This window comes from Mastomys coucha, unplaced genomic scaffold (genome assembly GCF_008632895.1).
Source record: "Mastomys coucha isolate ucsf_1 unplaced genomic scaffold, UCSF_Mcou_1 pScaffold20, whole genome shotgun sequence".
NCBI lineage: Eukaryota > Metazoa > Chordata > Mammalia > Rodentia > Muridae > Mastomys > Mastomys coucha.
Window position 1 is genome coordinate 140,198,118 of NW_022196903.1, and position 27,438 is coordinate 140,225,555.

At 44.9% G+C, this 27,438-nt stretch overlaps 1 protein-coding gene and 2 long non-coding RNA genes across 3 annotated transcripts in view; 1 reads left to right on the forward strand and 2 right to left on the reverse strand.

Moving 5' to 3' along the window:
* The window catches only part of Itpr2 (inositol 1,4,5-trisphosphate receptor type 2), a 421,140-nt gene that overhangs the window by 92,268 nt on the left and 301,434 nt on the right, over nucleotides 1-27,438 (reverse strand). The window contains exon 46 of the mRNA XM_031383897.1: nucleotides 2,989-3,096. Coding sequence (XP_031239757.1) covers nucleotides 2,989-3,096 — 108 coding nt within the window. The remainder of the gene's footprint in view (nucleotides 1-2,988; nucleotides 3,097-27,438) is intronic.
* LOC116099800 lies at nucleotides 24,873-27,112 on the reverse strand. Its single transcript, XR_004122390.1, has 2 exons — nucleotides 25,463-27,112; nucleotides 24,873-25,379 (listed from the first exon to the last, which is right to left on the reverse strand). It is a non-coding gene; the product is annotated as an uncharacterized LOC116099800 (long non-coding RNA).
* The window catches only part of LOC116099799, a 31,652-nt gene continuing 29,907 nt past the window's right edge, over nucleotides 25,694-27,438 (forward strand). Inside the window, exons 1-2 of the long non-coding RNA XR_004122389.1 lie at nucleotides 25,694-25,860; nucleotides 26,766-27,049. This is a non-coding gene — a long non-coding RNA (uncharacterized LOC116099799). The remainder of the gene's footprint in view (nucleotides 25,861-26,765; nucleotides 27,050-27,438) is intronic.

Below are 27,438 nucleotides of genomic sequence, written 5' to 3' on the forward strand. Positions count from 1 at the left end.
GGAACCTTTAGGAGGTGCAGCCATGCAGGAGGAGGCTTTGAGGGCTTATAGTCTTGCTCTTCTCCCCACTCTGCTGCATATGAATAAAACAGGCCCCTCCCCCATGCCTCACCTTTAAGGCCCCTGCCCCATGCCTTGCCTTCCCTGTCTCTGGACTCTCCTTCCAGAACCTGAGTCAACATAAACTCTCTCTTCTCTAAATCAATTTTAATCCTGGAACCAGAGTAATGCATGGGTGCTAGGAACTGAATCCAGGTTCCTGTAACCACAGCAGTGCCCTTAACTACTGGCTACCTGTGCAGCCCCTTTATGTGCTAACTTTAAAAAGTAATTAAAATATCAACTATATAAACTACTGAGGCATATTTGGTATGGTAAGCAACCACATGAAAAGGATTTTAAAAGGTTTAGTCGATCCAACAGTGTCAAGTATTTAAAAAAAAAATTCTTAGGGCTTACTAAAGAAATAAAGCTGTGATTAGATAAGCCAAAATATTCAGTCCTTGCATAAAATGACACATTTAATTCTGGCTGTCACATTTCACAAAGGGCAATGACAAACCAGAGAAACCGAAGGAGGAAATGCTTTACCCAAAAGGAAGCCAAATATGGTTAATTTTCTCCTAGGTTATTCAACAGATGCTTATTCAGTCATTAGCTGAGGAGTCCTGGGGAGCTGAAAGTAAAAAAATTAACAGGGTCCCCAGTACAGAAGGGAGAGAACTGAGACACATGATGGCTCTTTAAATGTTAGAGCCAAAGGTGGGGGGGGGCAGCTTAGTGGTTAAAGCACTTGCCATGCAAAATAAGTGTGAGGGTCAGAGTTCAGATCCCCACAAACCCACTAAGTGCTGGGTGGGTGTGCCAGCCTTCCAGTAATCCCAGTGTTGGAAGGCAAAGCCAGAGGCCCCTCAGTGCAAGCTGCTTAGCAAGACTGGCTACATTACCAGGCTCTGGGTTCAACTGAGGGGTCCCGCCGTAGTGAGAAAGGCAGGAGAGTAATGGAGAATGATTCTCTGTACCAACCTTGGGCCTCCTTGTACACACACACACACACACACACACACACACACACAGCCTACCACCCTGAGGGGCACACACACTGGGAATGGTGGATGATTACAATGATCTAGTATGATTGACAGATACAGAAAATCTTTCCAATGACTAATTGCTTAAAACTGAACGATTTCTTCAGAGTCAGTGAGACGCATGAGAGAATCTGAAAGTTAGATTCAGATCATGGGGGCCTCTTTCTTTGATGGGCATTTGGCCTAAGCACCTCCCCACTTCCCAGGGCTACTAAACTGATCGCCACAAGCTACCATTCTTGATAATACCCATTACTGCAATTGGCTCTCATCAGGCCAATCTGACACTGAGCTGCGCACTGTTGATGTTTATACATATGAGCAGGGGTCCACTTCTGACATGAAGTGATAAAGGTTATTAATGCTCAAAGACTTGGTAGAAATAAACAATAACACATAGAAATCACCCATTAGAGAGTAAAGGTGCCCGTGACAGATTCTGCTGAAAACTAAAGAACATCTACCAGAATGAATGGATGTGTGGTCGTAAATCAGGAGTGACAAGCATCCACCACTCTACTGACTTCTGCCTGATTAGCTCTGCCAAGAAGCATCACCATGATAGCCCAGCTACACATGACAGCCAGATGGGCCCCGTCACACCTCCTGATCTGCTACAGGACAATAGATAATGTCCCGTTTATGGGGCAGGGAGAGGGCAGCTGTCAGACAATAAATGTGTAAACAGCTAACTATTCCGAGTGCGTTATACCAATATGAAATTTTTATTAGTGCTTCCACATTTCCTATACTTTCATATACTTTTATTTTGCTTTTTTCAAAGCAAGGTCTCACTATGTAGCTGGTCTGTAACTTGCTGAACTAGACCGACCTATGTGGAGCTTACAGAGATCTGCCCGCTTCTGTCTCCGAAGTGCTGTGGGGAAGACATGTGCCATTATGCCTGGCTTCAAGCACTCTGTTAAGTCACAGACCCATATCTTAAGAAGCCTCTGTAGAGGAATTTTAATCCAGCAACATAGCTGCTTTAGCAAGGGACCTCATCTGAAGACCTAGGTCTGTGTGATCTGGCTGGAATATACACACATCCTTCGTGTACACCTTCAAGGTAAAATTAGTTTGTAGAAGGAAGCAGCTATGTTTGAAAGTGGTGTCTAATCAAGGGGCAGACAGAGTGATGGATCAGAGATAGATTTGATAGAATGAGACAGAGATAGGATACACCCAACTTTCGGGAGAACGGCACAGGAAAGAAAAGCTATTTAAGAGCAGCACAGGGCAAGAGAGTAGGTCAGTGAAGTGTGTGCACTGTGGTGGAGTTGAGTTGGTTCATGAGTTTGTGCAGTTCGGTGCAGGTCAGAACAGGCAGCAGAAGCCAGTGAATAAGGAGCCGGAAGATTAGAACAAATTGCCAGAGTTAGTTTGAGGCTAAGCAGAGCAAGTGAGCGAGAAGCTGAGAGAAGCCAGATCAAATCAGTCAGCTTGGAGAGGAGCTGAGTTGAGCCAGCCAGCCAGAGTTCAGAAACAGCTAGAAAAGGTGAGCTTATTCAGCTGCAAGCGTCCAATATAACAATTGTATCGGGCAAAGTTACATTTACAAGCCTCCGCAATTATTAAGAGGCAAATTCTCTAATATCTTGTCTCTAAAATATCACTCAATACTCTACCCTATTTGCTTCTATGACCCAAACAGGAGAAAAGCTTTACTCTTTCATTTCAAAAACTTCAGAGTGGTTCTGGGGAGAGAAAAGACTCAAGATGGACAGACTCGGTTTATACACATGGCTCTTAGACCTCAGCTTGTGGGACAGACTTTTCCATTTAAATCACCTGGTATTATTTCACAGTTCTAAGACAAATCATGAAAATGGCCTCAGATAGAAAGCAAATGCATTCTTTCACCATTGGGCCCTTTCTGGGAGTGATAGGCAAGTACCTCGATCTGTGCCGTGTGATTGGCGTAATACTTCAAGGCTTCATCCCCTTCCTCAGGATCAGATCCAGGCTTGAGCATCTGCTGCAGCAGCTTATTGTGGCGGGCCAACTGCCAGGAAGAAAATAAAGGGTTAATTTCTCTTCGCTCTTCTCCTGTGATGAGGCTCAGAAGTTAATCTGTCCACGTGCCTTTCATAGTCCTGGGGTGACAGTAATTAGCTATATTCAGAGAAGGTATGTCTGCGTTTGAAAGGCATCAATAATGAATGCATAAGAATCAGTCACTCTCATTTGTGGATAATCCCTATCTGTGATGAATGTGCCAAGGAGAAGAAATGCTGATGGTAACATTGAGGAAGATGAAATTCCTTGAAATATTTTCAAATTACACATACATGTAAATCAATTACCAGCTACACATACAAGTACATCAATGACCAACTATACATACATGTAAATCAATGACCAACTACACATACATCAATGACCAACTATACGTACATGTAAATCAATGACCAACTACACATACATGGAAATCAATCACCAGCTACACTTACATGGAAATCAATCACCAGCTACACTTATATGTATATCTATGACCAACTACACATACATGTAAATCAATGACCAACTACACATACATGTAAATCAATGTCAGCAAGGCAGCAGAAGAGTGGGCAGTAGAAATAACATAGATGACATATAGACAGGGCTCTGCATTCTAGAAGGCTTTCTCTTACTGTGTGTAATCCCAGCCCTATGATAGTGGTTTTTATCAACCTATACTTTTGCACATTACCAGGTCAAAACTGGCACTTTATGGGCATAGATTTCAATTTCATTTGTACATGAAATTGAACATTTAAAAAAACAACAATCTCATCACAAGTATTTTCTTTTATATGTGTATGTGTATACAGGTTCATTGAGTATATGTGTGTGTGCATCTCCGTGTGCATTTAAGTCAAAAGTCAACATTAGGCGTATCCCTATCATTCTCCATCTCATTGCTGAAGACAGGGGCTCTCAGTAAGTGCAGAGCCCACCAGTGTAGCCAGGCCGCTGTGTTACATAAACCCATTGCTCCCGGAGGCATCTGGCTCATTCTGCCACGTACAAGATCTCATCAGCTCCAACTTCAAAATGCTGGGATGCACACTCTCACTGCTTCTATTTTACAAATGAGAAAACTAAGGCACAGGCAGTGTGAACTTGTCTACAACTACATAGCTGGAAACTGGCAAAGCCAGTCAGTGCTAAACTCAGACAGTAGCTTCAGGGCAAGTATCTTGGTGGTGTTACAAGCCTATAAACATATCATTCTGTTACCCACAGTGTCTTAATGTCAACGGGTCATAAAGAATCAACATAAATTCCCGCAATAATCCAGACCTGTAAGACCAAGTCAACATCCTGCAAAGTGATAATATTAACAATTAAATATTCATCCCACCGACTCCAGAACAAATCATTTTGATATGATTACTTTAGAACTGCCTTTCAAGGTCATTTATGGACCATGAAGAAAAAAAATGATGTCTTATTTTACTTACACTTTATATCCAACTAAACGTGAATTATATCGTTTTTATTACCATCCAGAGTCATGAAACTTGCTGTGCCTTGTGGGTGTTCCTCAAAGGCTAAGTGAGTTTAAAAAGGAAATTGCTGTAATCGCTTGGGCATATTACCAACTGGCAAGAAGTGGTTCTGGGGGTGAAACTGGCAAGCCTCACATCACTAGCATTCCCAGGTTCAGGAATGGGTGATGACTCGGCAAGGACACTCGCTGTGTGTACTACCAGCCCGAGTCATCACACAGCTTGGCGCTGAAGGCTGAAGACTCCATTGGAAGCTGGAAGTCTGGAAACTGCTCTGCTTGGCCTACAGGAGGAAGGTGGGTCATGGCATGTGTGTCCTTGAAGAGTATATTAAACTCTCGGTCTCTCGTTTCTTCCTCTTTTCTGCTCCCTAGATTACATGATGGATAACTCTACTCTACCATGATCTCCTCCAGCCCACCATAGGGCCGTGATGTTGTGCAATACAGCCATGGCCAAAGAGCTTTGAAAGTGTGACTCAGAATGAACCTTCCTTCCTCATAAGTCATTTACCTCAGCTATTTCACCACAGAGTTGAAAATCTGCTTAGTGTTAAGTCCAGAACTATTGAGTGGGACAGGGGAAAGTCTAGGAATACCAATTGCTACAATCAAACACAGAAATACAAAGGGTTGCTTCTAGACACCCAGAGCTTTTAGTGTCCCTGTAGAGGAAACCAAGGAACAGGTTGTAGCATCAGTTTGTCAAAGCCCTGGGCAGAGGTCAGGCCTGGAGCCACAACCAAGGAGTATGGATGCATAGTGAAAAGTCACCAGAGACCAGGGCTCTGGACACAACAGAGCAGACTGAACTACATCACACAGAAGTTCCAGGTCACCAAGCTGAGCTAAGTGGCCTGAACTTCCAACAGAGCTAACAGGCCAAGTTCTCATCAAGGCCTGTGCCAGTCCACTTTAACAATGACACTCTCTTGGCTTCAGTCTTTACCAAACATGAGCCTGAGTAACTGCTTGACAACGAGTCAGTTACTTTCCTATTTCCTTCACCCGTCTTCTTTGAGTCAGACCACTCTATTCCTTTTCTCAGCTCCCTGGAATCCTCAATCTATTATTCTAGAACCCCTGAGCTCAGTTCCCAGTGCTGACAGGGCAGCTCTCACAGAGACCATCTGTGACTCCAGTCCCAGGGCATAACTCCCTGGCCACAGCAGGCACTTCATGGGTTGGGCAAGTAGACAGATGTGCAGCCATATACATGGAAATTTTAAATTAAAAATATAAATGCAACACTAAAATATATGTATGTGTGTTGTGGATAGCCCTGGTCTTGTATTTTGATGCTAATTCTCCTCTCCTGGAAAGCACTTCAGATGAGGAGCAATACAGATATACAGGTGCCTTGTAAACCTTCTCACCACCTTAACTTTTCAAATAAAGGCTAAGGCCAATGATTGGGTAGCAGGAGGGAAGGTGGAGCTGAAAAGTTCGGGGGGGCGAGACTGGTGAAGAGGATGACGGAGGAGGATGAGGTGGAAGGAAGATGGAGCTGAAGCACGTGGCTTGGGGAAATCACAACTCATATGGGATCTAATAGATGGGAGTAGAGTAGTGTAGTGGTAGATCTGCCCAATCTAGGCGAGTAGCTTATATACCAATTAATTGAGTTGTGAATTCATTGATTGGGTAAATTGGGTTAAAATTTACTGCAACATATGTGCACTCATAAAATACATGTGTATGGATAACATAAACCTTAAACATACATACCCATCAACAGGGTCTTGAAGATCATTGTATATTTTTTAAATCAAAGGTTAGGGAGTAAAGACAGACGAGACCAGAATTTTCGAACTCCAATAACAATAGAAATGATATAAAAATGTTTGCTTCACATATATCTTCTTATCCCTAGGATATTTATGTTCATTTCATTTGGCTCCAAGAAAGGATCGAACAAAAACCAGAATTTGTACCAGAATATTGTTCTATGATAATTACACTTCAGTACTTCTAATCTCTGGATTTTTTTTTTTCAGTGTGTGTTCAACTATTATTAATCACTAAAGCTGTGAGCCAGAAGTCGGCTTTTCCCAGCTAGAGTCTGAAGTCACATGATTGCCTGAAGTCACATGATTGCCCAAAGTCACATGATTGCCCAAAGTCACATGATTGCCTTTGCAACAATGCTTCTACACCAGACATCATTCCCACCTGAAGCAACAACAGCAGCAAAAGACAGAGTAAGTTTGAGGAAACCACTCTCTGTAAAACATAAAGGCCTTTTGTCTTTAGAACATATGTTCTCCCTTTGATCACACGATGCCGTTATAGACAAAACCCAGGTCTAACTGCAGTGGCTTTGATGAGAAACAGGGTGTCCATCCACCATCCACCTATGCAAAGTGCCAGCTGGGCACTGAAGAACTAAAACAGCTGCTGGTTTGTGGTTCCTGTAGGTGAGATGGTGCAGAGGGACATGGATTCACATTGCTTTGGCAGTAGGCAGAGAATCGCATAAGAAGTATTGTGATGAGTTTCAAAGAATGGCTGAAATGTCCCCAGGAGGGAAGGAAACAGGAGAAAGTGTTCAAGGCTGTGACTCTGTGCTACAAGGACAAGATCTGTGTGAGCCAAGTCCCAGTGAGTGGGCATAGAAAAAAAGCCACACTCAATGACCATGTGTGGAGCTCAGAGTCTTACTTCACATAGACTTTATATATAAACATATACAATGAACTAGTAATGGGTTTTTCAAGAATATCATGCTTTCGTTGAACCAATAATTTCGGACTAAATGTGGCATAACAAAAAATTCCCATTCATAGATTAACCCTAATACATACGAGAATGAACCCTAATCCATTAGCTATCATCCTTAAATAAGAGAAGAACATGGGCTCAGACAGGTCCATACAACATGCAGCATCATGAGATGGTAGGATAACGGTGTCCGGCATAGGTCTTGGCTGCCAAAAACAGCCAGAAAACACCAGAAACTGGTGTAGACAGGGAAGGATGCTTCCCTCAGCTCTCCCCTGGAGCTAGCTCTAAGGCACCTTGATTTCAGCTCTCCCCTGGAGCTAGTTCTAAGGCACCTTCATTAGTATGTCTGGCCACAAGAACCTTGAGACTGTTTTGATTGGGTGAGTTTGCTTTAGAGTAAGGGAGCCTGAGAAAGACTCTACAAACACAGGCTGCAAAGAGACTTCTCTGCGCAAGGTGGAATGAACTCTCTAGCATCCTTATGTTTCCAGAAGGAAATCATGAATTAAGAGAAACTGACTGGAAATGGTTCCAAAGCTCACCCAGCACTACAGCTCACACAGCACTGCAGCTCACCCACACTGCAGCCCACCCACACTGCAGCTCACCTGCCATTGCAGCTCACCCATACTGCAGCTCACCCATACTGCAGCTCACCCAGTACTGCAGCTCACCCATACTGCAGCTCACCCACACTGCAGCCCATCTACATTGCAGCTCACCCAGCACTGCAGCTCACCCACACTGCAGCCCACCTGCCACTGCAACTCACCCAGCACTGCAGCTCACCCAGCACTGCAGCTCACCCAGCACTGCAGCTCACCCAGCACTGCAGCTCACTCACACTGCAGCCCACCTGCCACTGCAGCTCACCCATACTGCAGCTCACCCAGCACTGCAGCTCACCCATACTGCAGCTCACCCAGCACTGCAGCTCACCCACACTGCAGCCCACCTGCCACTGCAGCTCACCCACACTGCAGCTCACCTACACTGCAGCTCACCCACACTGCAGCTCACCTACCACTGCAGCTCACCCAGCACTGCAGTTCACCCAGCACTGCAGCCCACCCATACTGCAGCCCACTTGCCACTGCAGCTCACCCACATTGCAGCTTACCCAGCACTGCAGCTCACCCACACCGCAGCTCACCCATACTGCAGCTCACCCAGCACTGCAGCTCACTCACACTGCAGCCCACCTGCCACTGCAGCTCACCCACATTGCAGCTCACCCAGCATTGCAGCTTACCCAGCACTGCAGTTCACCCACTACTGCAGCTTACCCAGCATTGCAGCCCACCCACCACTGCAGCTTATCCAGCACTGCAACTCACCCAGCACTGCAGCCCACCTGCCACTGCAGCTCACCCACCACTGCAGGTCACCCACACTGTAGCCCATCTGCCACTGCAGCTCATCCACACTGCAGCCCTTCATAAGACACTGCCCACAGAGTGGCTCTCCTTCCAAAATGTTGATGGCCAATTTCTACCCTGTCAGGAGCAGGGAGGGCAAAGGCAGCTGAGAAGAACACGTTTCCACAAGAAGCTGAGCTCTGTACTTTCAGCAAGAAAATCCTCAGATGCTAGTGGAGAAGTGCATTCAGCCACTTCAGAAAGCATTCCCAGGAGAGGGGAGAAAGCGCTCTCCGTGTCTTCAGAATCCAGGTGGCAACAAGACATGTGAGGAAGGAGTCTTCCCTCGAGAAGAAAACTGCAGAGTTTCCCAAAGGGAGGGGTGAGAGCACTGGAGTGAGAAGACAGGAGAGAAGAGACAGGAAGAACAACAGAAGTGGCAAAGCCCCAGAACGTGTCAACAGATCAACGAGTGTCAGGGAAAAGAAGCCATCTTTCTTTTATACAGTTCTTTGTTTCTTTCTCAATCATCCTTGCTCTCCAACCCAAAACTACCATGTTGTCTTGAATGTATTTTACATCAGAACTGGACCAGACAAATGGTGTTTCCTTTTACATCCAAAATAGACAGCAGGGTTGGTGAAAAGGTTGGCTATGGCAGAGGAGAAGATGCAGGAGACATTTCTGAGAAACAGAGCTTGACAAACCAGGACTGAGCACCCAGAGATAGCTGTGAAGGATACATAGACCTTCAGGCCGAAATACCAGAGCCCCAAAGTAAAGAAACACGTGCACGCGCGCACGTGCCCGCACACCCACCCCCCCACACACACACTTCTGCATACACACAGGCACTGCATGTATACACACACATGCACATGCGTTCACACACCACTCATCCATAGTGAACTAAGGAACTGTTTCTCTGAGTTTGGGCAAGCTAGAAGCTAGTGCTAAGGTAACCAAGGAAACTGCAGTTGCATCTTGGTGGCCCTCTCCAGAAGGTGAGAAATCCCTTGGGGTCAAATGTCTTTGAAGCTGCAGGGTGTTCTGGCTATATCAGAAACTGAGACAACAGGACACTTTCCCAAATGCTACATGTCTGCACTAACAAAGGGTGTGCATCCTCAAAGGACCACACTTCACTACATTGTCACCTATACTGTGGTTTTACATCCTCGGGTAAAGGATGGCTCATCCTTGGGGGAAAGGCCAGCTTATCGCCATGAACATGCTACCCACCTCATGAATATTCCTAAAGCTTTAGAAAATGGACAGCGCAGAGCAGAGGGAGCTGCTATGCACCCTCCTAGTCAGCCCTCCCATCTCCTTCTGGAATGTACTGCCCTTTGCTTTGCTAAATAAACTCCTGCTTCAACTGTCTGTGTCTCTGGATCCATTTGTTCTCTTAGGACATAAGAGTCAAGGAAGCATTACTTGGGAACTGGTTCCCTAACCACAGCTGGATTGGAGGAGGGACTCCAAAATGCTGGCATCTACCCACAGCTTCTTCCCACTATTAGTTTACCTATACTTCATCAGTTTCTCTCCTCCACTCAGACAGGACCTGGTTTAGGCTGGCCTGGAACTCACCATACAATACAACCTGGCCTGGAACCTTAGGCCATCTTCCTGTCTCTTGTCCCTGAATGTTGGGACCGCAGGCATGGGCCTAGAACCTTAGACCATCTTCCTGTCTCTTGTCCCAGAACGTTGGGACCACAGGCATGGGCCACCAGGATTGGTTGCCCTACAATCTCTTTACCAAGAGTTTGAGAAACATTCTTTGTTTTATATATCTAATATTTTTTTTAAAAAATCCATATGGTTCTTAGAGATCTGTTATTTCCATAACAATGGAAGCTGAGATAAAGTAAATGTACAAAAGTAACAAGGAGTTGAGCAGAGTTAATTACTAAAAGTGAAAGCTCTTGATTTTCAGGTGATCTACACTCACACAGTAAGGGTCTGTCTTAAATTACAGCAAAGTCAGTTTTAGAAAAACCCTTTAATGATAAGATGAAATGGCTTATGAAACAAGACAAACACCAACACACATGTGCACACACACATATATACACGCAACATACACATACACACATACCTGCACATATACTACTCACACATGCAACACACACACTTACACATACAACCCACATGCCCACACATAACACAACCTACAACATACACATATATGCTTCACACACTCACAAGCACCAGATAGACACATGTACTACAACAACAGGGGTGGGGGGAGAAGGAGAAGGAGAGGGAGAGAGAGAGATAGAGATGACTCAATGGAACAAAGTACTTAAAAATGTTTAAGTTCTCCCTCTGATGTGTTCTGAGGAAACATCAGAGCTGTCACACTGGGGAATCAGCTCTCTTCCAGGCTGTTCATACCCTCCTGACAGACTGTGCCTGCTGGAAGCATGGCAGAGCATCACATAGAAGCTGGAAAGGCAGATCCTAGCCCCCTCCTTCTGACTCAGAAATTCAGTGAGACTCCATCATATAACTTCAACCTAAATAACATTTGCCAAATTCTGTCCTGATGATAGATGTTATCACCAGAAACAATTTGGATTCTTCACCAAAAATCCACTTTTTTTTTTTTTTTTTTTTTTTTTTTTTTTTTTTTGGTTTTTTGAGATAGGGTTTCTCTGTGTAGCCTGGCTGTCCTGGAACTCACTCTGTAGACCAGGCTGGCCTCAAACTCTAAAATCTACCTGCCTCTGCCTCCCAAGTGCTGGGATTAAAGGTGTGCGCCACCACCGCCCGGCAAAAAAAATCCACATTTTTAAAAACTAAAATTAACAAACTTTCCTTTTTAAGGAGTTTTTCTTTTAAAACATAGTAGAAAAATATGAACACATAAAGATTTTTTATTTTTTATTTTTATTTTTTTTTGAGACAGGGTTTCTCTGTGTATCCCAGGCTGTCCTGGAACTCACTCTGTAGACCAGGCTGGCCTCAAACTCGGAAATCCACCTGCCTCTGCCTCCCAAGTGCTGGGATTAAAGGCATGCACCACCACTGCCCGGCAAAAGATTCTTACTAACAGATGAACTGAACACATTTTCAAAAAGGAACTGAAATTGGGATCCGATACACAAGATGAATTTCATGAAACACTTGACACTGAGCCCTCACCCAAAGCGCTCCTTCCTAAGCTCGTTGTTCTCTTTTGTATTAAAGTAGATAAGATTACTTCACTGTCACTGACATAGTAATTATCTTATAAAAAAGGTTTCTAGACCGAATGTAATGCACAGTAGATGTGGATTCAATAATAAAATTGGTTTTTATAATTTGAAAAGACACAGGTGTGTGAAGTCGTCCTTATTTTATGACAGTGTCTCCCTCATCCAGAAGTGAGTTCTGGGAGTGTGGTGGTTTAGCTTCAGTTAGAGTTATACCCTTCATATCCAAACACGTGGTCAGCAGACAATGGATGCTTAATGTTTGCTGGATGGACAGCTGGACATTGGGTGACAGATGACTAGACAGCATAATTACTTTTTGTTTCATTACTTGGCAATTTAACTTTAAAATGACCCACATGGTTAACTTTCCAAAAGGCTTCTTTTTAGGAAATGATGAATTGGCATATTCTATGTAAATTTTAGAAAGTATTTTCACTGCTATTTCTAGAATCAAACTATAATTCCTTATAAAGATACACAAACCAGGAAGGATACTGCATGCTTCTCTGGCCGGAAGCATTCTGATTCTTTCTCTGTTTGCAATGGTCTCTGTGTTTTCCTCAGGGCAGGGCATCGAGAGGTGAAGAGCCCTCTGCGGAAGGAGTGAAGAGAGTCTGAGCTGCCACAGCAGCTCCTCTGCTTGGCTGGGAAACTCAGAACTGTGGCACACAGAGTAACTGCCAGGCGAGTGGGCTCGTCCATGCCCCGCCGACCTTCCATGACAGCTCGTTCAAGTCCCTTGACCTTTCTAAGACCCACTGCCTTGTGGTGACACTGACAAACAGAAGAGACCTAGCACAGTTCTGCTGGCTCCTTAGGTGCCTGGGCAAACTCCCTTGCTCACTGAAGAAGCCCAGTTACTCTCCAGCTCTTATCTGCAGCAGATCTCCTCTTGGAAGAGTGACTCAATTGCTCATAGTCTTGACAAAGCCACTGCAAACTGTGTTAATTGAAGGCTTGAAATTATAGTGGTGAGTCCTACTGCAGTCTACAAAACCACTGGCGGGCTCAGAGAGCAATGTGAAGCCCACAGATTAGATAGATGTGAAATCAGGGGTGGAGTCTGAGCAGCAGAGAGAAGCTCTCCCTCCATGGATCTCTCTCCAGCTTTCTATTTCTAAGCTAGAGCAGATGAGATCTATCAGGACACCACTGTCTCTGTTTAACTAAGTAACAGGGACTAGAAAGGTCAGCTTGTGTTCCATGGAGTGCTTTGTAAAGAAAGGGATTACTACTCAGATGAACTCTGAATTTCAACCTCCTCCCACCCACCCACCAGAGCAAAGGAGCAAGCAGGCAAGGTGAATCTCAGCTCTAAGACTCAAGTGACAGCAGATGCTGGCAAGGAGATGGAGAAAGAGGAACACTCCTCCATTGCTGGTGGGATTGCAGACTGGTACAACTCTGGAAATCAATCTGACGGTTCCTCGGAAAATTAGAAATAGCTCTACCTGAAGACCCAGCTACACCATTCCTGGGCATATACCCAAAAGATGCTTCAGCATACCACAAGGACACATGCTCCACTATGTTCATAGCAGTCTTATTTGTAATAGCCAGAAGCTGGAAACAACCCAGATGTCCTTCAACTACAGAATGGATGCAGAAAATGTGGTTCGTTTATACAATAGAATAGTATTTGGCTATTAAAAATGAGGACATCATGAATTTTGTAGGCAAATGGATGGAACTAGAAAATGTCATCCTAAGTGAGATAACCCAGACCCAAAAGCACATGCATGGTTTGTACTCACTGATAAGTGGATATTAGCCAAAAAGTACAAGATACCCAGCATACAACCCACAGACTATAAGTTTAACAAGAAAGAAGGTCCAAGTGAGGATGCTTCAATCCTAATTATATGGGGAAACAAAATAATCACAGGAGGCAGAGGGAGGGAGAAATCTGGGTGGGGGGAGGGGAAAGAGAAACAGGATCAGGTATGGGGTAGGTGAACAGGAGAGAAACCCACAGGACCCTGGTCCTGAATGGAATGAATGGAATGAATGAATGAATGGAAATAAGCAGCTTCTAGGGATGGGAGGTGGGGGCTCTCTAGAAAGTCCCAGAAACCTGGGAGGTGAGAGATTCTCAGGACTCAATAGAAGTACTCTTAATCAAAATGCCCAACAGTAAGGAGAGGGAGGTCGAAGAGTCCACCACCAGTAGATAACAGAGCTCCAAGTGAAGCAGATGGAGTTACCAACCCACTGCCAAAATTTCTGGCCCAGAACTGTTCCTGTCTAAAAGAACTGCAGGGACAAAAATGGAGGAGAGACCTAGGGAAAGGCTGTCCGGTGACTTGCCCAACTTAAGATCCATCTCATGGTGGGGGTGGGAGTCTGGGGGGACCAAGGCCTGACACTACTGTTGATGCTATGATGTGTTTACAGACAGGAGCCTAGCATGGCTGTCCTCTGAGAGGCCCTACCGGCAGCTGACTGAGACAGATGCAGATTCTTACAGCTAACCATTGGAGCCCAAAGTTGGGAATCCCTATCATTGAATTAGGGGAAAGGTTGAAGAAGCTGAAGAGGAGAGCGACCACACAGGAAGACCAGCAGTCTCAATTAACCCAGACCCCTGGGAGCTCCCAGACACCGAGCCACCAACCAAGAGCATACATAGGCTGTTCCCCACCCAGGCACATATACAGCAGAGGACTGCCTGGCTTCAGTGAGAGAAGATGTGCCTAATCCTCAAGAGACTTGAGGCCCCAGGGAAGGGAGATACCCAGGGTAGGGGGAGAAAGAGGGAGCACCCTCTCGGAGGCAAGGGGGAGGGGGACCAGAAGGGGCACAACACCTAGAATGCAAGTAAGTAAAATAATTAATAATAATAATAATAATAATAATAATAATAATAATAATAATAACAAGAAGAAGAAGAAGAAGAAGAAGAAGAAGAAGAAGAAGAAGAAGAAGAAGAAGAAGAAGAAGAAGAAGAAGAGGAAGAGGAAGAAGAAGGAAGGAAGGAGGAAAGGGCCGTCTAACAGAACTGGAAAGAGAGCAAGCGGTTTAACGGTTTAACAGAGGTGTTTGCTCAGTTACTAGAAGGCATGTGATCATTTGGAAGATCAATGCCCCAGCTTGCAAATGAGAGCAGGAAAGACTGGGAGATTGGGAGGAGAAAGGGAACAAAAAAATTTAGACAAACTCATTTGGAAAAATGCGCCCATCCTTCTCTTAAAAAATAGCCAGTACAAGTGACATTTAACCTTATAGATATTGAACACATAGGTACTTTGGAAAACGTGTTACCTGTAGTATCAATTTCATTGTTATGACATAATGAGGTCACAAATTATCCATATATGAAGCATGATTATTAACATTATCAGATCTATAAAAGTAGTCACATACAAATGCAAAAATGTGAAAATCGTATTGCAATTCCAATCCAACTTAAAAAGCTCTCATTTTTTAAAGTTAGCAACTGTGGACTAAATGCACGCTTATTCGGCCTGGATTCCACACTCTGAAGTCTTGGACTGGCCTCTGATATGAATTAAGTTACCTGGGACATTAGGGTAAGAAAAGCTTCTACCCTCAAGGAATTCCCTACTGGGCAGAGGCCACAAACAGACAGGGCAACAGCCCAATCAGAGGACCAGGAATGGAGGAAAGCAGAGAAGGTGGAGCAGAGGCTGCCCAGAGCTTACGAAAAGAAAAGGGTAGCAGCAAGTTCAAAGACACAAAGCAGGGCCACAGTCTGTGGTTTCAGAGCACAGCCCTGTGCCGTGCACAGAGAAAGTAAGGCAGGGCTGGGGCTCCAGGCAGTGCAATGCTCTCAAAGCCACATAAGGTTTGATTGGTAAGCCACCTGTGGCAGCATACACCTGCAATCCCAGGACTTGGCAGCCTGCGGCGAGCTGAGTCCAGGGTAAGTCCAGGGGAGACATGATCTTGTTAGGACGACCTATGGCTCTGTGCCAGGGATACTTGGGAATGCACACGTGAATGGGAGAGGGGAACAAAGCCCACGGCTAAAGTCCACCGAGGCACCAAGGTGATGAGGAACAAGCAGTTGTGAAGGATGTGTGTGTGGGAGTGTGTGACGCAAGAGCCCAGAGCATCACAGGCTCTGAGAAGACATGGGGCCAAATGCTCTAGCTCCTTTGCATGCCAACTCTCTTCTCTACAAGTGAAGTTACTGAGAGCATCCTGGTAATGCACATCACAGAGTCCCTAGATGGCCAGAGGAGACGTAGGACGGATACTAAGGACTTGTCAAAAAGGAACCCAAACAAGCAAGTAAACAAAATGTAAGGGTACTATGAGCGCAACCATAATGAAGATCCAGAGCTGAAGGGTTCCTCAGCCAGAAGCTTTAAGCTGAGTGACAAGACAAGCATCTCCAGCAAACCACCACTTTGACTTCTTTGAGGAGAGTAACTGAAAAGGGTTAAAGTGGAAAATGGAGCCCAAAGGCTTCCCCAGGCAGAGCTCCCAGGAGGGCTGGCTCTGCTGTTTAGTTAGGGAAGTGGGTGGATCCAAGAGAACATGGATTTCTCCCTGGATGACTGCTTAGAGGGCATACCATTCAATGAGGGAGGGAGCCAGATTAAGCTAGGGGCAGGCGGAGGAGACAAGACTAGGCTTCCTTCCTCCTAAGTGCTTCTGGCCTACCACCTACGGGAATGGGAAATGTCAGGTCCCCAAGGAGAAGCCAGGAAGGGCCAGGCTGTCTGGCCCCACCCGCATCCTGAAGCTTGGAGACACTCTGGACACTCGAGTCTAAATTAGGTGTTAAAGATGTGGGAGTGACCAACACTGGCCGAAAACAAGCTAAGACCTGGAATCCGCAACAGACTTAATAAAACGGGTTGATAGAGAGGAACTGACAACGAAAGCTTGCCCACAGAAACCGGGTTCTGTGAAAGCCGAGCACACAGACTTCTTTATTCCTTCTGGAGGTCATTTTCGGTTCTCTTGCCTCACCCACTTAGCATATGAAGCCCTGGGTGAGTCTGAGCCCTTCGATTCTCTAATGAGTCCCTGGATGGTCATGGTTCTCTCCCTCTAGCTTTGTCTCAAACATTTGAGCAAAAGGCCTCACACTGACTCCCAAGTCCACAGACATTTAGTTAACAAAGTCACCAGAGTCCAAAGTGTGCCTCACAGATGAGAGCCACAGAGGGTCACACAGAACGGGGACTCACTGAGACAAGCCCTTGGCAAGGACAGAGATCTGCTCTTGCACATGGGACCCTGGGAAGTAATGCTGCTGGCCTAAGAGAACACCAGTAAAAAGAGGTTCAAAGGATTCTGTCATGCAGATATTTTAAATAAAAAATACACACACACACACACACACACACACACACACACACACACCAATCATCTTGACCACCAAACATGGCGGGCATGAGGGACTGAGGGGTGGAGCTAGGGGACAAGGACTGGGTGGGATGGTAACTTAGATTTGAGATTCTTCTTTCCCTCTGCTTAAGGTGCGGTTCGACAGGGTTGAACTGCTTCAGATCGCCGTTCCCTCAGTCTCTGGTGTCCTTTGTAGTGTGACCTCTTGGCTCCTCTGCTCATTACGGTCCAGTCTGGATGCCAGCCAGAAACACAGATTGTTCATTGTGGGATTGCTGCATGCCAAAGCCAGGGGTGCACCTCCTCTCTGGGTACTTGAGGCCGATCGTCCGACCTTCTCGATGAGTCTCACTGCCCTCTGTCTTTATCTTGTTCTCTCATTTCCAGCCATTCCCAGGGGTTCTTCTCCTCCAGCCCCCCTTTAGCATTGAAACCTCTCTAGGTTTTTCTCATGGCTTACTCCCTTAGCTCCAGTTGCTTCCTTGGAAATCTTATCAATAGCACAATTTCAAACACCACCATACGGTACATCTGTATACCTTGATGTTCAAGCCTAGCTTCTATTCCCAGGAATGAAGCTTGGAGCGGGACCCTTACATTGCTTTATCTTATTGTCCCATTGGTTCTCAGGCACCCATAGGCTAGGGCCAAGCTCATCGCTCTGTTCCACTCCCCAGCTTCCCTACCTCCAGCTCAAAAAACATCATCTGCCCTTAGCCAACTCTTTCCCTAGGAACTTGCCAAGCCTCATCTTCACTTTCACTAGCATATTGCAGTTGGTAAAGTAGCTAGCAATGGAAAGAGGCTGGGGTGCGGAGGGGGTGGGGACTTTAGAACAAGTCACAGTTTGCCTTCCTCCTCAGCACACAGGGTTTACTGCCGACAGGAAATGAAAATGTCAGGTCTGGGAGGAGAAGCCAGGAAGGGCCAAGGAGAAGGCTAAAACCCTTAGTAAGAATGGCATGCACTCCGGGCCTGATGCTGCCCATCCCACTGCCTGGCATGCACTCTGGGCCTGATGCTGCCCATCCATCCCACTGCCCGGTATCCAGCCATCCTCCAAGGATACTGAGTCCTATGGTACTTTATCATGATGAGCAGTACATGAACAGAAGGAGAGACACGGGTTTCTTTCCTTCATCTCTTTCAGTGTGAGACTTTTGCTTATTTGTTTGTTTGTTTGTTTTTTTAGGAGATAAATATCTGCTTGATAAGTGGAGTCAATTTCTTTAACTTCTGAGAAGAGGAAGGTGCGGACAGAGAGAAAGCAAGTAGCTGTCAGGTTGGGGTGACAGCAGGAGGGGGTAACCACACAGAGGGGAGGAAGCAAAGAGCAGGAAGTCGTGTATGGTCAGGTGACCAGCCTCTCAGACACCAAGAGAAGGAAGCTGAGATAGGTTTGGGACAGCTTGAGTAAAGATGCCCTGGGTCAATCGTCAGAGGTGATGGGGGGCTACATCCAGTCTGAGCCTCAGCAGACAGAATCCAGGGATTTGAGCTGACTCCATCTGAATACCCCATGTTTGCTTTGGAGTGTTTCTTAAGTCTATACCAGGCATAAGCAAGGAACATCTGTGACCCACGCTAAACACCCCTAGTCTGTCCTGTGCCTTCACCCCTACATCTGCCCTCCTGCTTCCACTCTGCTTGACTCAGTCATGGTCTTGGTTCACGGAGGACTTGATCATCTTCCTAACACATCGGGTAACATACACATGCCTGCCCTGCTATATAGTTAGTGGTCCCACTGTCCATGGTATAGGCAAGTCTTACAACCATGGAATCCCAAGGTCTTTGTCCTGTGTGGTTTTATGTCAAGTTGATACCAGATTGAGTCATTTTGGAAGCTAGAACCCTCAATTAAGGAAATGGCCCCACCAGATTGGCCTGTGGTCTATTTTCTCAATTACTGACTGGCAGGGCAGGGGGCAGTCTACTGTGGGTGGTGCCACCCCCAGGCAGGTGGTCCTGGGATGCATATGAAAGCAGGCTGAGCAAGCCAGGTGAAGCAAGCCAGTAAGCAGCTCTTCTCCATGTCCTCTGCTTCAGCTCCTGCCTCCAAATTCCTGCTTTGAGTTCCCGCCCTGACTTCCCTCAGCGATAAGACTAGGATGCTGAAGTATAAGCAAGAGAAACCTTTTCCTCCACAAGTTGCTTATGGCCATGATTTATAACAGCAATAGAAACCTAACCTCTTTCGCCTTCCTTTCATATCTATTTAAAACATAAAGTGTATGCAGCTCTAAGTGTGTTTAGGATCACATACTGAGAGAAAGGCTGAAGAGCAGCCCAGTGGTAGAGAACTTGCCTCAAATACCTGGCTCCTTAGGTTCAAGCCCTAGCACCATCAACAAAAAAGAAAACAAGGTGAAATTAAAAAGTATAAACATGAATTGGAGAGATGGCTCAGCAGTTATGAATAGAGAAAGATCTGACAGAGGACCTGGACTGCATTTCCAGCATTGGAAATTGTTCATGTGTTGTGACTCAAAACTGCCTGTAACTTCAGCTCCAGGGAGCTCATGAGCTTCCATACTCATGCACTTACACGCATACACATACACACACACACACACACACACTTACACAAACACACACAAACACACACAAACACACACACACATACACACAAACACACACATACACACATGCATATACACACACAAACACACACACATACACACACATGCATATACACATACACACATACACACATGCATACACACACACTTACACACACAAACACACACACACTTACACACACAAACACACACACACAAACACATACACACACATACTTACACACACACAAACACACAAACACACAAGCTTACACACACATACACACACATGCATACACACACAAACACACATACACACATATACACACATGCATACACATACACTTACACACAAACACACACACACACAAACAAACACACACACAAAAACACACACACTTTAATTTTTAAAAATTACAAATATAATTTTATATTTATTGGACATAATATATAATTGTATATAATTGGACATAATGACAAACAGCTAGAATCCCAATATGCCAGAGATGAAGGCAGAAAGGTCAGAGGTTCAAATCCATCCTCAGCTGTATGGCAAGTTCAGGCAAGCTCAGGCTACATGAGATCCTGAGCCAAAAATAAAGACTGAAAACAATTGCAAAAATAAATGACTATTTTTTCTCAAATTTTAATACTTATTTCTTTATCTGTGGGGGAGGGGACACGTGCCACAGAGCATGATGGTCAGAGGACAGCCTTGGGAGTTGGTTTTCTCCTTATATCCTGTGGGTTCTGGGAACTGAACTCAGGTTGTCAAGCTTAGGGACAAGAGCTTTTCTTGCTGAGCCATCTTGCAGACCCGGCTCGTCATCAGGAGGCTATTTCAAATATGGGGCACGGGAAACTATGAAGATTATAAAAGCCATTTACAGCGGGGTTTGACAAATAGCCCTCGTGGGTGATATCTGTTCTGCCACCTGTTTCATAAAATGAAGTTTCATTTGGTAACACAGTCAGACTGGCTTGTTTACACGTGGACCAAGGTTGCTTCAACACTAGAATTGCAGAAGACAGTGTGTACAGCAGACAGGATGGCCTCACAACCCTAAAATATTTACTAGCTGGTACTGGGAAAGTCCCCGTAGAGTGGCACTAACTAGCACATGGTTTCCAGGGCCCATGCAGCTGTCAAAAACTTAAATACACATACAAATATGTACATATATATTACAGACAGATGGCTAGATGACATCCCTTAAAATAACCGAGTTTATATCTTTAAAGTGGAGCCCCTTTCATTGATAACAGAAATCTCATCCAGGGGCTTTCCAAATTTTCCCCCTACTGTATAATTTCAGACAGTCTCTTGGTTGTGACATTACCAGGGTGTTTTGTTTGTTTGTTTGTTTTGTTTTGTTTTGGTGCGAAGGGTTGCTCTCTTTAATTTAACAGTTTACCATCCAGATCCAGTGTTGTTTTATTGCAGCTGACTGGTACTTTTCTGTGCCTCGTTAAGTAATTCTGAAATACACACTGATCAACAGACACAAGAGACGGGAATGAGCAATCTCGTCACTAATTTAATGAGGCTCACATACCCACAACTCTCTTGGCTATTATACCAGAAAAGAGCTATTTTCCACACAGCTTTATCACAAGCACAGTACTAGGCACCCAGTGACATTCAAGATTAAGACCCCAGATTAAACAGGGGAGGTGAGATGGCTCAGCAGTTAAGAACACTGGCTGTTCTTCTAGAGGTCCTATGTTCAATTCCCAGCAACCACATGGTGGACGGCCATCTAGAAAGGGATCTAATGTCCTCTTCTGGCATGTAGGTATACATGCAGACAGAGCAATCCTAAATTTAAAAAATATATAAGACCCCAAACCTGAGCTAGAGACAGGAACCCACAACCTTGGCTTTAAGAGGCTAACAAAGAACACAGGCAGAGCACAACAAGAAACATGACCTCAAGCAGGGGAGCCATCCCTACAGAGTGTAAGCTCACTACAGAGAATGTGTGTACATGTGAGTGTGCATGCATGTGGTGTGTGTGTGTGTGTGGTGTATGTGGTGTGTGGTGTATGTGGTGTGTGGTGTGTGTGTCTGTGTGTGTGTGTCTGTGTGTGTGTGTGTGTGTGTGTGTGTGTGGTGAGTCGGGGGAATAGCTAATGGCTTCACCCTTACCACTGTGAGCAAGCCACGGACTAGCCAGTGTAGCTTTTGCGACTTCATATGACAATCATACAGTGTAGCTTTTGTGACTTCCTATGACAATCACACAGTTTTTACCTAGTGGGCCTCGTGCTGCTGAAGCTCACCTTGACCCTCTGTTCTCTGACCTTCACCCCCTCAAGTTGGAATTAATGTGTTACCACTATACCCAACTCTTATAATCTTAGGCTAATTTCATACTGTTTTATTAAGTTCATCCAGTGGGAATTTCCTCCATTATCAAAGCTCACCTATGGAACAGTCTTATCTTACACATGTATGCTCACAGCAGCCACAGTTCTAAACAGCTCTGGAGATTAATTATATTCACTTTTGGTGTATATGCATGTGTACATGTGTGTGCACGTGTGTGAAGAGGCCAGAGGTCTACACCAGGTCTCTTTCTCTAGTGCTCTCCTCCATATTTCTCGAGACAGGATCTTCTACCAAACCCAGAGCTTATTGCTTTTGCAAAATAAGCTGGCCAGCTAGCTCTGGGGATCCTCCTGCATCTGCCTCCCAACCTATTCATTAGTTTTCTATTGCTGTGATAAAACACAACAGCCAAGGTTAACTTACGGAAGGAAGGAAGGAAGGGCTTACTGGGGGCTTAAGAGGGATAGCGTTCATGAAAGAGGAGTGCAGGGGACAGGAATGGGCAGCTGGAGCAGAAGCTGAGAGTTCACATCTTGAACACTGAGAAAACTGACTTGAAATGATCTTTTGAATCCTGAGAGCCTGCCCAGAGTAGCATACTTTCTGCAGCAAGGCCATGTCTCCTAATGCACCCTACCCCCAACAGCTACCAATTGGGGACCAAGTACTCAAATTCCCAAGACTTATGGGCAGCATCTCATTCAATCTACCATGCTAAGATTACAGCTTTTTAAGTGGGTGCTAGGATTCAAACTCAGGTTTTTATCTTACTCATCAATAAGTACTTCATCAATAAGTCCACCTCCCTAGCCCCATTTATTTACTCTCCATTCCAACTGGAAAGTAAAAATTGATTATGTTAGCGGACTGAAAACAGTAAGAGGCAGAATCCCATCAAGGTCAGCCTGCAGCACTCTATCAGAAGCCTGACCATCCCAGCCTCCGTCCGTTGGGTGGTGTGCTATGATCTTGTTTTCAACTCCCTTTGAACATCAGTAAAAGGATGCTCAATACTAAACAGCACTGCACATTAACTCTTTGTTACTGATAAACTCCACAGTAGTAGTACTGGCAAATGGGAAGTGTGCCAGGCACAACTGGCAGAACACAGCTCATTTTCCCTCCCAAGGCTTTTGAGTTTCTATTCTGAGAGTACAACTACACACAGGCATTTCTCATTTAACCTCAAATCCCTGTTGTAAGCAGGTAAGGTGTATACAAACACAGGAAGATCTAGAAGCTGGTTCGTTAGACCAATACATTATTTAAAATACAACACTGTAATCCATGAGAAGGGCCATCACGTCCAAAGGCAGTTTGGTGTTCACACAGGTCCCTGCAGACAAAGCTCACAAACGCCTACAACGCTGTTATGGATGAGAAAGTAGTCAGAGAAACTGGAACGCACCAACGGAGGACAGAGGAAGTGAAGGAACATCAGCAAAGCTGTTTGCACATTTCTGCTGACATATTAACGCGCTCCACGTGCTTCTGCGAGTTGAAAAATCCAGCTGTGTTTCCTATTTTCCACAAGCAATGATAATAGAAATGAAGTAATTGTAAGTTAGTTAACACCCTTCGAAGATATTAGCGATGGAAGTTATGTATCCAATTACAAGCCCATCTTTCTGCTTCTACAAATAAAGTAAATGAAGCCACGCTGATTACTACCCATTAGCATAAGAAGGCAGAAGCTGGAAGAGGTGAGCCGCTCAAGTCTCTAGGGAAACACTTTAAGTAGTTTGAGTGATATATACACTTCCTCTGATTTCAGGGTATTAAGGGTAATTTATATGCATAGCCCTTAAGCTCAAGTAATTGCAGCAATGAAATAGAATTTTTAAGGGGAAGGTGGCTTAATGAAGACTACCAGATATCTAGAAAATGTTGGGATAACAAACTATCCCAGTATAGAAGAACCAATGCCACACCTACCATCTCTGGCCCCAACCCACCCCCAGAGTTAAGAAAAGGATACTGCCCTGGGTCAATGCCTAGTGGCATTTTCCTTCTGGAGCGAAACAACTCTGACATCTCCAGTTCTTCTAATAGTCTCTGTGCATGGAGGGGTCTTGTACATGTGCTTGTAGGTATGTGCAGGTATGTGCGTGCACATGTGGAAGCCAGAGATCATCATCTGGGGGCTTACTCCACTGCTCCCCAGGGTATATTCTGAGACAGGTTCTCATGCTGAATCTGGGGCTCATCGATCAATTCAGCTGAACTAGCTAGACAATGAACTCCAGGTGCTGTATCCTCCACCCCAACACTCCATGCGACCACTGAGGACACAGATGGAAGCCTCCCTACCTGGCCATATCCTTGTCCCGGTAGACTCTGAATCCTGTGGAAGTAGCTGCAGTCTCCCAACATGGATGCGAGGGGGAGAGGAACCAGACACCTAGCGACACTGCTGCATGGCTGGGTTCAGATGTGTGCTCTGATAATCATGTCTCAGGGACAGAACTATGCAACTAACAAAAGGTGACCACTAAGCAGAGCACAACTGCTCCTCCTGAACCTGGCTTCTCAGTCCCTTCACCCAGCTCACAATTAGAGCTCAGTTTGATTCTGCTTCCTCCTTTGTATATTTTTATTGCTTTTGCTGACTGCAAATTTAAAGGTGACACATATGGCTGCAACCTAGACACCTCGGTGCTTGGTGAATGGTATTTGGGTGTTTATACAAAAGGATTTAAATCTAACATGTCAAGGCTTCTTTATTATTATCATTATTATTATTATTATTATTATTATTATATTTTTTCTTTTTGTAAATTTCTTAGGAAAAAAAAGGTAACTCATAAGTACCCATATTTGTCAGTTTCCTGTTAACTAAATATCCAAGGCAATATGCATAAACAATTAAGTGTGCATAAACAATTGAATATACACAATTAAATATGCACAAACAATTAAACATGCATGAACAACTGAGTGTGCATAGACAATTAAATCAGCAAAAGCTGAATATGCATAAACAATTGAATATGAATGACAATTAAATATGCATTAAAACTGCATATGAATAAACAAACCAAACATGCATAAACAATTCAATATGCAGAAAATAAGTTGGAAGCAATTCTAGCATCGTGCATAGCATTTATTGGCTACTCTGCTTTAACACTGTGGCCAACGGAATGCCCGACAGGTAGCAAGCAACTGAAGGATGGAAGGATTTATTTTCAGATCATGGTTGAATGTGTCCAGTCCACATGGGGTAAGGCATGGTGGCTGGAGTAGCTTACAGTTGTGGCAGCAGGAGCAAGAGGCTGCTTGCTCACATCTGGACAGATCAAGAAACAGAGACAGGTCAGGAAGTAGGGATGGCTATAACATCTCAAAGTCACCCCTAAAAGATCCACTTACTCTAGCTAGGCCTCACTTCCCACAGTACCTCCCCAAACAGGACCACCATCTGGAAATCAAGCACTTAGACACAGGAGCCTGTGGGAAACGCTTCACATAAAAGCACAGTGTAGCATGGACTTAAACATGTGGTTTGGGCGAACATAACAAACGCAACAATGTGTACACAGAGAAAACAATTGTTTCCAATTTATCCCGGATGTTATGGAGTTCCAGAACGAGTAAAATCAACTGCAGGAGTTGATAACCCATTGGCTCCTGAGAAACACGATGTTGTTGACACAGATAGGAAAGGGCTCAGCAAGAGGGAAAACTATACAGATCTCTGTCTCCGCAGAGCTGAATAAGAAGATTGACAAAGAACGATCTAGAAGGTAAAGATCAGCCGTCAGTCCCAGGTGGGTAAGATCCCTGACTGCCCAATGCTACACATTACTAATCATTCTTAGTGCCTATAATACATAGAAACACCATCAGCATGCATGCCTGCTGTCATGGGTTACCACGTCAGCACTCCATGTGAGACCCACCACATGCTAGGTGCAACATTCATGTAGGAATAGCAAAGAAAACAGAAAAAGCCTTGCATCGGAATTAAAGGATGATATACCCTGGTGATTTGATCATATTAACAATGGTGATAAAAAATGCCTGTATTTGGACTTTAATTATTACACATAAAACTACCAGATCCCAAGCCTGTGAGCAGATCATTCTCTAGTCCCCCACCCATGTGCACGGCGCACGCCTGTGACTGGTTATTACCTCACAAAGATGGCTACTTGGTTCCAATCACTATAGCCTTTGTCACATCATCTGCACAAGATGGAGACTGCTGTGCAGAGCTCTGAGAGCAGCGCCACTCTCAGGGATCCATGCTGTCTTCTCAGGGAAGCAGTCTTCCTGCCTCAACCACCCTCCTCTCTCACTCTGGCTGCCAGGAACCAACATCTTGCACTTTTCCCATTTCAACACAGCATCTTTAATTATGGAGGTTTCTGGTCTTCCTCTCCTCCTAGAATTCACTTCCTTGGGGGTTTCCTGATTTATCTTTTCATTTCAGCAACTAGCGTGATGCCTGACATAGAGGAGATCAATAACTGCTACCCTGTGATAAATGAACCCAGAATGAACTCAATGGGACTAAAATTTAAGTGACAGCAGCTGCTCAGTGTAGACCTGCTGTGTGAGTCATACATTCTCCCAGTAGACACACTGAGCTCCTGCCATTCAGAAGCCACTGAACCACACCTTCTAAGGGTCGCTCCCTCTCAACTTCATGTTGTTTTGTTTTTTCCCTTAGATGCAGCTTTGATTTCGAATCCTCAGGGAAAGCCCTGCAGATGCCCAGACTCCAGCGGTCCCACCTTTACCAAACCCTGTTCCCCAACACGCTATGGCTGGTACCACAGTCTGCCAATTGTATGTTTGTCTCTCCTCCACCGTTCTAGTTAAAGTGTGGACCACCCCAAAGTCCATCTGTCATCACTGTTGTGAGATTGTGCCCAGGTGCCTGGCAGCCACACAGCTTTGCTCCATCTACACGGTTCAGTGAATGAGGAATGTGAGTCCTGGGTTCTACCAGAGGTAAGCTAATGGCTCCTGCTGCCTTCAGCTCGGTTAGCCTGCTTCATGTCTTTACATTTCTTTTTCTTTTAATGAGTTACCAACTTTTAAAGATTTGAATTTCACAATTTAAACATTTTTAAAAATCAGGCTTCTTTTGAAATGCTGGAAGGACTAGAACCCCGGGCCCAGGATCCCGTTGGCAAGCTGGTGGCTGGCAGAGGGTCACACCAGCTTCCTGCTCTAGGGAGGAGTTTCAGACCACCCAGGGGAGTGTTTAACAGATTTAAGGAGATGGACAAAAAGGATTGGCTAATGAATTGGAAAGTAGATATAATCAGTATGATAGATGAATGGTTATGAACCTTAATTAAAATTGTATTAGAAAAAGGAGACCAGATAAAGGATAA